Source organism: Boleophthalmus pectinirostris, unplaced genomic scaffold (genome assembly GCF_026225935.1).
Source record: "Boleophthalmus pectinirostris isolate CB_2022bp ecotype Guang Dong unplaced genomic scaffold, ASM2622593v1 HiC_scaffold_23, whole genome shotgun sequence".
In the NCBI taxonomy this organism is placed as follows: domain Eukaryota; kingdom Metazoa; phylum Chordata; class Actinopteri; order Gobiiformes; family Gobiidae; genus Boleophthalmus; species Boleophthalmus pectinirostris.
In genome coordinates, this window is record NW_026571207.1 from 33,397,462 (window position 1) to 33,408,899 (window position 11,438).

The 11,438-nt window shown below is 38.6% G+C and overlaps 1 protein-coding gene across 2 annotated transcripts in view; it reads left to right on the forward strand.

Moving 5' to 3' along the window:
• The window catches only part of LOC110156356 (long-chain-fatty-acid--CoA ligase 1-like), a 30,733-nt gene extending 19,804 nt beyond the window's left edge, over positions 1–10,929 (forward strand). For both annotated transcript variants that reach the window (XM_020920564.2, XM_055159258.1), the window contains 14 exons: positions 32–64; positions 288–339; positions 478–551; positions 791–868; positions 1,442–1,576; positions 2,158–2,292; positions 2,834–2,929; positions 3,026–3,098; positions 4,022–4,110; positions 4,198–4,314; positions 5,688–5,831; positions 6,590–6,694; positions 6,825–6,896; positions 8,695–10,929. In XM_020920564.2, coding sequence (XP_020776223.1) covers positions 32–64; positions 288–339; positions 478–551; positions 791–868; positions 1,442–1,576; positions 2,158–2,292; positions 2,834–2,929; positions 3,026–3,098; positions 4,022–4,110; positions 4,198–4,314; positions 5,688–5,831; positions 6,590–6,694; positions 6,825–6,896; positions 8,695–8,835 — 1,344 coding nt within the window. In that variant the 3' untranslated portion in view covers positions 8,836–10,929. The remainder of the gene's footprint in view (positions 1–31; positions 65–287; positions 340–477; positions 552–790; positions 869–1,441; positions 1,577–2,157; positions 2,293–2,833; positions 2,930–3,025; positions 3,099–4,021; positions 4,111–4,197; positions 4,315–5,687; positions 5,832–6,589; positions 6,695–6,824; positions 6,897–8,694) is intronic.
• The last annotated feature ends 509 nt before the right edge of the window (positions 10,930–11,438 follow it).

Consider the following 11,438-nt stretch of genomic DNA (forward strand, 5'->3'; position numbering starts at 1 on the left):
AAAGTCTAAAATGCTCAACTTTCATTTTCAGGCAATTGGCAAAGCCCATCACCACTCCCCAGTGGTGAGTCATTATTATGTTTTATTATGTTGTTATTATTATATTACATCTCCAAATCAGGACTAAACTAAATGAGGTCTAAACCAGAGCAGCTAAATCAGCTGCACTAAACCAGGACTCAAACTGGTTTAAAAGCATGGTCCTAAAGAGTAGCCCTCATAAAACCATAGCTCAGTAAAAATAACATGCAAAATATTTTGTTAAATGAAATCCTTGTTTGTTGCAGCCTCCAAAGCCTGACGACATGGCCATCATTTGTTTCACAAGTGGAACTACAGGCAAGTTTTATATTGAGATTGTTCATTTAGTTAATCTTTTATTTACAGTCTTAAAAAAAAGTAGACAATCCATAAAAATAAGTAGATGAACTATCTCCTTTTTGTGATAAACTGTTCATTTCTGTGTTTTGTGTTTAGGAAACCCAAAGGGAGCGATGTTGACCCACTGCAATATTGTGTCCAACTGCTCAGCTTTTATCAGAACTACACAGGTAAGGACTGAACCGGGACTGAACCGGGACTGAACCGGGACTGAACCGGGACTGAACCAGGGACTGAACCAGGTCTTCGTTATAATCAGTTTTCTTCCCCTCTCCAGTGTTTTGCTAAGATGACTCCAGAGGATGTGATGGTGTCTTTTCTGCCTCTGGCTCACATGTTTGAGCGAGTGGTCGAGGTACAGTTTGTATCTGATTATAATCTCCTTTGTGTTTCTGTGTTTGTATCTTAGAGCTCCGCTCCCCTTTCTCCTAGTGACACCCATGTATCGTACCTCCCTCTGGCTCACATGTTTGAGAGAGTCGTCCAGGTAGGTCCCACAGAGTCTCCTGTAAATTTATCCTTTATCCTTTTATAGTGGAAATTAAATAAGAGACCACTGTGATGTAATGTAGTAATCCCACATAGTACAATATGCATTATTTTACCCAAAAAACAAAAAATCTTTCAATTTGTTATTTCACATTCTATTAAATGAACTACTATGTAATATGGGCCCTATATTCATTTATCTGGCTTTATGGACAAGGTGAACCTGTAGACGGTGCAAGAACTCCACTGCTGGTACACTGTGGAGTGATGCAGTGTTATTCATGCTAAAAACAGTAGCTGCTAAATGTCAAAGTTGGTTGGCCCATAGTGGGTTTGATGAAGGACATTTTAACATTTTATTGTATAAAACCAGTTTGTAAAATGTAGGGCTGAACCATATTTGTAATCAGTCATCTCTTGTTTACTTCCTTATTTACAGTTTACAGTGTCTCCACCTGTTTTTTTTTTTACAAGGCTATGGTGGCTCAGGCTATCCTAATTTTGAAAAAAATATCTTACTGTATTAGATCATATTAACATGGTTCTTATAACACTGGTACTTCCTCATCAGGGTGTGATGTTGGTGCACGGGGCAAAGATCGGCTTCTTTCAAGGAGACATTCGTTTGCTGATGGACGACCTGGCCACTTTAAAACCCACTGTGTTCCCTGTGGTTCCCAGACTGCTCAACAGAATGTATGACAAGGTACAGGTCACGTAATACCAGAGGATTGGGACTTTAAAAGTCCTATATTACACATGCATGACTCTTGTGAGCTTTTAGTCATGTTATAATTTTGTTACCTCATCAAAACCAGACCTGGAGTTGAGTTTTGTTTCATTCACACATTTGAGTAACTCTTTCTACTCTTTTCTCTGTCTGTATACATCTCCAAAGTTCAAAATGCTCTGTTCCACCTTGTGACCTCATGAAACGATAGTTTTCAAGTTAACCGTTCTTTTTACCTTTTGTTCAGTAGAGATTGTAAATTCCAGGGCTGAAATGATCCAAAGGATTCTAAATGAGCTCTTCCTGTTTTACCTCATGACATAACACAGTGGAACAGAGTGTTTTCTATTTGAGAGAAGAACTCAGCCGAAATATGAAGGTTTTGTGTGTTAAATGTGTGAATGGAACAAAACCCAACTCCAGGTCTGATTGTGATGATTAAATAACATTAACAGAGATCAGAAAATTGCATAATATGGGCCCTTTAAAGTAATACAAAATTGGGAGCTACAAAGAACTGCAGTGCTATTTACCATCTGAAAATGTGTCTTCCTTAGATCTTTGGTCAGGCTAACTCTACCCTGAAGCGGTGGATTTTGGGGTTTGCATACCGAAGGAAAGAGGCGGAGCTTCAGAGGGGCGTCATGAGGAGAGACAGTATCTGGGACCGGCTCATCTTTAGAAAAGTCCAGGTAAAAAACTCTCCTGTGTTCTTTAGGGTGAAACAGCTCAGATCAAACTATAGCAGGAGGATTAAAGGGAATCAGAGGTACAGAGAAAGAAATGCCTCCTAATGCTAAGATTATAATTTTATATATTTTTTTGTGTGTCAAAATAAATGTGCAATGTTCTTCCAAAATGCTGTATAACATAACCTTAACATAAAACCCTCATGCAAATTGTATTCTTGTCTGAAAACTAGTCTAAATCCATTTTGGGCTAATTTTCAAATTAAAACACAGACAGAAAAATCTGAAAAAATTCAAAGTCTGAAAAAAATTGAAAAAAAAAAAATTTTTATCTAGACATTTTAAGTGTGAAGATGCGATCCTTTTTCCTTTATTAGTTTAACAATAGTTGTTTAGTAAGAGGGTCAGCAATTAAAATCCAGTTTTATTATATAGCACATTTAAAACTACTTCAGCTGACTTAAAAAAAAAAAAAATCAGTACAAGCACAAGATAGAGGTGTGATTGTACAGCCAGTTTTGTTGATGTGTGCTGCCCCCTTCAGGCCAGTATGGGCGGGTGCGTGCGCCTCATGTTGATCGGGGCAGCTCCAGTGTCTCCCACAGTGCTCACCTTCATCAGAGCAGCTATGGGCTGTCAGGTAAAACTCGGATAAATAAAGTATGAAATTATCTTCCAAATGAAACTGAGATAAATGTATTTGATAATTCTTTTTTGTGTGTGTGTGTGTGTGCAGTTTTATGAAGGATATGGACAGACAGAGTGCACAGCTGGTTGCACACTAACCATGCCTGGAGACTGGTCTGCTGGTAATTTCACACGAGAGCTTTGTTACGAGTTTAAAGTGCCTGTATTGTGCTATTTAGGGATGGGCAGTCGATAAAATTTTCTTAATCGATCGTCGGGAGAATTAACAATTGATTATCGATTAATCATTAACTATCTGCACTACTAATCTGCATAAATAAATTCAACTTTGCGACACGTAAACCGTAACGACTCTAGAGTGTTTAATGCAGCTTTGCGCAAGTCTCACAGAAACAAAACTTAAAACCACATGGCTAATTTGCATAAGTGAAGAAAAAAAAACAGCTCTTGTGCGCTGAGGACTCAGTGGAATACAGGTTAGTGTGACCATATTTGCGTTTGTCAAAACCAGGACACCGTACGGGGGGCGGGAGGTGGGGACTCGTCATCTACACTGATATACTCTCACCTGGCAAAACTTTTTCCCACTGGACACCGACACATATGAGCTGCTTTGTTCACTGTGCACATGGCCTCCCACTTGTCCCGACCAGAACAGAAAGCGTGGAATTTCTTGTACAAGTCATCATTAAATACGTATTTGCGCTTCGGCACGTTGCAGGCTGACCAACTGTCTGTGTCTGCTCGCTTCTTCTGAGTGCAGAACCCAAGAACCGCTGCATAAACCACGTAATCCCCGTGCGCCGGCGAGTCAGTTACACTAGAAACATAGGGAGTTTGATTGACAACCTAACAGCCAATAGAAAATGAGGTAGCCTTGTTATCTATTGGCTGATGTTTGGTTTTTTTTTTTCATCATAATTACAAGGCTGCCGCGTCTCTGTAATGGTGTTGTAAACTTTCACTGACAATTTGAAACCTCCATACAACCTTTAATATGTTTAATATGTCAGCCACAACAAAGTGAAATATTTACATTTTGTTGATAATTTTATGTTTTAATAGAGTCTCTTCTTGTTCCCAGGTCACGTTGGCGCTCCTCTTCCCTGTAACACTGTGAAGCTTGTTGACGTTGCTGAGATGAACTATTTGGCTGCGAATGGAGAAGGAGAGGTAAAAAAACACCCCACAAAAACATTCACTAGTAATATTGTCAAAGAAGTTCTTTTCTAAGATGTTATTGTTTTTCATTATGTTTAGATCTGTGTAAAAGGAGCCAATGTCTTTAAAGGATACCTGAAAGACCCGGAGAAAACCAAAGAGACGATCGATGAAGAAGGCTGGGTTCACACTGGAGACATCGGAAAATGGCTTCCAGTAAAATCTATATTTATTATGATCATATGCTCTGTCTGACCCTCTTCTCTGCTCCATCTGACTCTCTTCTCTGCTCCATCTGACTCTCTTCTCTGCTCCATCTGACTCTCTTCTCTACTTCATCTACTTCATCTGACCCTCTCCTTTGCTCCTCTGCTTCATCTGACCCTCTCCCCTGCTCCATCTGATCCTCTTCTCTGCTTCATCTACTTCATCTGACTCTCTCGTTTGCTCCTCTGCTCCATCTGACCCTCTCCTCTGCTTCATCTGCTTCATCTGACCCTCTCCTCTGCTTCATCTACTTCATCTGACCCTCTCCTCTGCTTCATCTACTTCATCTGACCCTCTCCTCTGCTTCATCTACTTCATCTGACCCTCTCCTCTGCTCCATCTGACCCTCTCCTCTGCTTCATCTGCTTCATCTGACCCTCTCCTTTGCTCCTCTGCTTCCTCTGACCCTTTTCTCTGCTTCATCTGCTCCAGCTGACCCTCTCCTCTGCTTCATCTGCTTCATCTGACCCTCTCCTCTGCTTCATCTGCTTTATCTGACCCTCTCCTTTGCTCCTCTGCTTCATCTGCTTCATCTGACCCTTTTCTCTGCTTCATCTGCTCCAGCTGACCCTCTCCTCTGCTTCATCTGCTTCATCTGACCCTTTTCTCTGCTTCATCTGACCCTTTCCTCTGCTTCATCTGCTCCAGCTGACCCTCTCCTCTGCTTCATCTGCTTCATCTGACCCTCTCCTATCTCTCTCTGCTTCATCTGCTTCATCTGCTTCATCTGCTTCATCCCTCTCCTCTGCTTCATCTGCTCTGCTTCATCTGACCCTCTCCTCTGCTTCATCTGCATCTGCTTCATCTGACCCTCTCCTCTGCTTCATCTGCTTCATCTGACCCTCTCCTCTGCTTCATCTGCTTCATCTGCTTCATCTGACCCTCTCCTCTGCTTCATCTGCTTCATCTGACCCTCTCCTCTGCTTCATCTGCTTTATCTGACCCTCTCCTTTGCTCCTCTGCTTCATCTGCTTCATCTGACCCTTTTCTCTGCTTCATCTGACCCTTTCCTCTGCTTCCTTTAACCTTCTCCTCTGCTTCCTCTGATCCTGTTCTCTGCATCCATCAGTCTCCTCATTTTTCTCCTGTATTCTGGCAGCTCTAACATCCACATCCTCACCTACCTAACCTTACCCTACCTATAAAACCACCTGTAATTTAATAAATGTAACGTAGAGCTATTTAATGTCATACTGTGTAACATTCCAGGCAGAGCAATGGCATAGAAACAACCAAAAAGTTACACAGTGCACCTTTAAGAACCAGACTTTTTTTTTACTTTGCATCTTCGTTACCTTGAACATGTATTTTTTTTCCAACAGAACGGGACACTGAAGATCGTGGACAGAAAGAAACACATTTTCAAACTGGCTCAGGGAGAATACATCGCTCCAGAGAAGATTGAAAATATTTATGTTAGAAGTGATGCTTTGGCTCAAGTGTTCGTCCATGGAGACAGTCTGCAGGTACAATATGGGGGTCCGGTCAAGCGGTAACGGAGGGAAACGGGCAGATTTTTTTTTTTTTTTTTCATATAGCTCTTATTCAGAAACTAGAGGGACTATTGAAATAAGTAAAGTATCAGAATGTAGGAAAGAGTTAACACTCCAACAGGGTAAAGTTAACCCTTCAGTAATGAGATTTTTTACTGAGAAAGGTTATGGTAACGGAGGGGAAAGTAACGGAGGGAAAATTGTGCAAGCAAGTAGAAGGTGCATGATTTTGCATAATTTGTCAGCTTTTTTCTTCCGAATACTTTAATATTACTTCAAAATGAAGGGTAACTATTTCTATAAAATATGTCAGTCCTTCCAAGCAAATTTTTATCATTTTAAATCTTTTTTTTTTTTTTTTTATCATTTACCTTCATCACCAGTTCAAAGATGAAATAACACAAGATATGATGAAATACATCCGTTTATTTACATGATTTGCAGGTCTTTGAAATTTGGGAAATAATTTTTGTTCCATGTTTCATACATGGTCTGTTTAAAACATATGTAACTTTAGAACCAAAAATGGTACAGAAAAAGGTAAACAATTTCATAAACTAGAGTACATATGTATCTGTTATATCAGATGCATTAACTTAAATTTTTGGCCTTGCTGTTTACTTCTACTTGACCGGGCCCATGGTTAAAATCAGTAATATCGTTTGATTAAAAAAACAAAAAAAAATCTATACATCTTAGATTTTGTATTAACACCCTTTTTTATATTTTAGTCCTGTTTAGTCGCTGTGGTGGTTCCAGACCCAGACTTCCTTCGTAACTGGACCAAGAGGACCCTGGGACTGGAGGGGACCTATCTGGACTTATGTAGCAAAAAGGTAATCCACCAACCAGGATGCTGTTCTGCTGTATTATGTTGTAGGTAGCATGCAAATGTTAAATACTTGGTAGTTAAAAATATAAATCTTGTAGACAGTTGACTGAAAACGCATCTCTACTTCTTAACAGGAAGTCAAAGCAGCCATCTTGGAGGACATGTTGCGATTGGGCAAAGAAGGAGGTCTGAAATCATTTGAGCAGGTAAAATAATCATCTGAATTATGGACAAAATTCAAATAGTTTTTTCTACTTAAGTGTTCTGTAACAGATTTTTACATGAAAACAGAACTAGTTCATTTGAAACAGTTTGCAGTGGTCCAAAGTTATTTCTCACTGACCTTATGCATTCATGATATATTAGGCAGGTTGTGATTATTTGCTCCAAATTTTATTTTACTAAGAAATTTATATTACAAACCTATAAGAAAGCAGTGTGGTCATATTTTGTGTTCAAATAAAGCTTGATGCATATATTTAGGCAACCAGACAACCCAAATAAATAAATAAATAAATAAATACTGGCCTCTGGTAGACATTTAACCTGTTATGATAAAAAGTATCAGTCTATCTCTTATTTCCATTATGTGCTGTTTAAAAGTGCTAGGTCAACAATTATGTTCAATTCAGTCTATTTTTGTATAGCCCAAAGTCACACAGAAGTCACTGAAAGGTTTCACAAAATTGTTGATTTAAGCAACAGAATATCAAAATCACTGACTTTTCCAGATGCACATCCCCCACAGACTTTACATGTAAAGCCGACAACTCTGAACGCACTGTGATATTTGTCCAAGAGTTGTTCGTTGAGTGTTGTCATAGGTGTTCTGTCAATTAATCTTTCTTTTAAAGGTCCTCTATTACTGTATTTTCTGCACTATAAGGGCTCTGGATTATAAGGCGCACTGTCACTGAATGGTCTATTTTCAAACTTTTTTCACATATAAACCGCACCGGATTATAAGGCGCATTAAACGAGAAACAACAGTTAGATAAGTCAGACAAGCTTTATTTAACGCGTTCACAATAACTCTCAGCTTTGTTCATTTGGAACACGTAAAAAAAATACTGTTTGAGACGCTTAATTGGGCGATTACGGCGTCCAGCACGTCCACATCCCTCTCGTCATTATCCGAGTCAGTGTGGTTACTGTTCCCTGTCAGTTCAGTGATGATTCCGGTTTTGGTGAAAGCTCGGACCACAGTTGATACTGATCCTTAGCCCAGTCGTCCACGATCCGTCGGCGCTGTCTCTCTGTCTTGGTGAATGTGTCTTCTCTCATCCACTGCTCCCACGCAGCTCGCACTTTCACTTTATAAACGCCTTGAGTTTAAAGTGGGCGTTGTGAGCGTGTCTCTTGACAGGTGCATTATGATATTAAAAGGAATCACAGTATGTTTTACTCCTGATGCTCCTGACTACGGGAGCCGTAATGCTGCAAGTGGTGCGGCTTTGTAGTTTACTAAAGTCGTACTAAGACACCCCAATAAATTCATATATAAGGCGCTCTGGATTATAAGGCGCACAGACGTTTTTTGATGAAATTAAAGGCTTTTAAGTTTGCCCTGTAGTGCCAAAAATATGGTATATAAAATTGATTCTTGTGAGTGTTTAGCCATGTTAAAATGCTGTTATGTAGTTCTGTTTCATTCACACATGTTTGAGTAATCCTTTTATTGTTAGTTTGTCTACATCTCCAAAGCTCAAAATGCTCTGTTACACTTTTTGATGCCATAAAGCTGTAATTATCAAGTTCACTGCTACCTTTTACCTTTTTCTTTAGTGGAGTTTGGCAATTTTAGGGCTTAAAATATACAAATGATTATAGTGAATGTGTATGGAGTTTAAATGTGCAGGGTTTGTTTGTTAAACTTGTGCGAACAAAACAAAATGATGATGAGGAAACAACATTAGAACATAGATTAGAAAATAGTGTAATATGGGCCCTTTTAAAAATTATTTACTTAAAAAATGTGACTAATACATATATTTTTTGTCAAAGGTGAAGTTGATCCACATCCACACGGAGCTGTTCTCGATTGAAAACGGGCTCCTGACTCCAACCATGAAAGCGAAAAGAAACGAACTGCGTCAGTGCTTCAGGGACCAGATCGACCAGCTCTACACCCAAATAAACCAGTAGCCAAAGATCTCTCATACAAGATCATCGGAAGCAACAAGGAGGGCTGTTTTTAACTCTGAACCAAGGAGAAGATGGTAGCAAAATGTACAGGGAAAGTTTAGCTTTTTTCCAACTATCAAAGCCTTTTAACCAATGAATTACAAGCTCAGTACAATGGCTTATTTTAAAGGTAAATGATGTAACTTTTCTGATGGAGATACGCTTGTCTCCATGGAGATGTTAAAGCCATGCCTGGAGTGTTCCACAGTATGGTATTAAACTTTGACTTATTTAATTAGAGGTATTTTATTGCTAAGAAATACGTTCAGTTTCATACTGTGGAACATAAGACAAAGCTAAGATGTCTCCACAGGAACAAGCAGGTGGCAGACCCTCCACCAGAAATGTTACATAGTGCAGCTTTAACTGGACAAAACTGGAAACGTGTGAAGTCAAATATGTGGATCTCAGGCCATGAGGCTTTTTTCAGGTAGTATTTCAGTTTTAAGGCTCAAAACGAAGTAATGTAATGATGACGTATGGGTGATACTTAAATTTCAAACCATTTCAATACCGAGGCAAATGGTTGATACTCTATTCCACCTTTTATACCACAAATATGATATTAAACTTTCTAGAGCCTATAGTATTCAATATTTAAATACAAAGTAATACAAAGTTTCCCTCTTGTTCCGATAAAGATCAAGACCATTGTACAACTATTCAGGAAAGGTCAAACTGTTTATTTCTCTGCATCCTGTATCTAGTTATAATACTAGTTGTTAATATCTGAATGGATATTTTTGTACAGCCATAGGCCGGTGGTGAATGAGTGGCAGCTTGCACTCACCTCACAGCAAGAAGGTTCCATGTTCAACTCCTGGGCCTTTCCGTGTGGAGTTTGCATGTTCTCCCTGTGTCTGGGTGGGGTTTCTAGTTTCTTCCATTAACCCAAAACATGCACACCTGGTCAAATGCTCCAGTCCTGACCAAGACCAGCTCAAGATCTGGAGATGGGCCTCACTGCTCCTGACAGATTTAACCTAGAAATGCAGAGTCAAATTTCCTTCCAGGGACAGTACAGTGTATCTTTACATGTCCACATAATTCAGAACAGATTTTTTGTACACAACATCACAGCTTGCAGACTGGACTGAGACGTTGTGTACGAAAACGATACGAGGTGCACTATGTAACTTTTTGGTTAGAGGTCCATCACCTGCTCGTTTCTATGAATATGTCATTTCTCTGGAATGTTGCACAGTGTGACATTAAACACCGATACCTTACATGTATTCAATTGCAGGTGGTTTTATAACTCTAAAATACCTGCGAGTTGGGTCGCCTCTCCACAGATCTGACCTGTAACTCGGTCTGGTCTCCATGCAGATAGAAAAGTTTAATACCGTACTGTGAAACATTCCAGACAAAGCAACAACATCTCCATGGAGAAAAGCATTTGACAGACCCCCGCCAGAGACGTTGCACAATCCACCTTTAAAATAAGGCTAAAAACAATAGCTGTGTAGTGTAAGTGTAAGGTCATCTTTGTGAAGGAACCTTTTAAAGAAAACAACTGAAGGAAACCATCAGTAAGGTTATGTTAATCCTAATGGTGCTGTACTAGTTGATCTATTTTAAATACAGAAGGCATGATGTCATCGTTTTACATGGTGTCAGTTTGTGAAGTCTTGGTTTGAATAAGCTTTAGTTTGTTAGTATAGTGAATTGAGCCATATTGAAGAAACTAAATACAATTTTCTGTAGTGTCCTTCAAACCTCAACTAATTACAATTTTATTTTTCTTGCCACAACTTCAGGATAAGAGTTTCTCATTAAAACGTATGCATTGAAAAGGTTCAGGGAAGGTTTTATTTTATTTTTTACATCTTTACCAATGATCAGAAAGCTCAATACGACATTTAACTACAGGGATAAAACATATTTATTTATAAGAGGTGATACAATGAGATTAAGTGAAAATTATTTTAATGAACACCTAAATATTCACGCCAAAATGAGATGAAATTAAATGAGGTTTTAATGTAATAGACTTGTTTTTATGATTGTTGTTCTAATTTTGTTTTAAAAAAATAAATAATTGTTTTCTCAACATGTTTGGTGGTAATTTCTAATGGTAGTTAAGTTCCAATAATATCCAGTATTATTACTTTAAACTACAATGCTTAAATAGCTTTTTAAATAAATTATATGAGAACATTCATTCTAAAGCTGATGATGGCAATTACTAGAATACACATCAAGAATTAAACCAAATTGATGTATTTAAGGTACAAGAAAAGTACAGACTTTCTCACTTAGACAGTGGAGTTGTCAAATATTTTGTACAATAACTTGCTAAAGAAGGCTACAATTAAAAAGTAGGTCTGTATGTGTTAAGACTACTTGTAGACGTATTTCTTAAAGGCTACTCAAATATAGCTACATTTCAAGGAACTGAGAACTCTACAGCTCATACTGCCCACATGGGTTTCAGAATGATCAAAAAAACAGGATTATTGCAATAACAATTTAACCATTTAAAACTACAAGTACAATTTTCTCAAAGAGCTACTGAAATATGAACAGATATGAATACAGCTCAGGATTGTGACGTCACACCT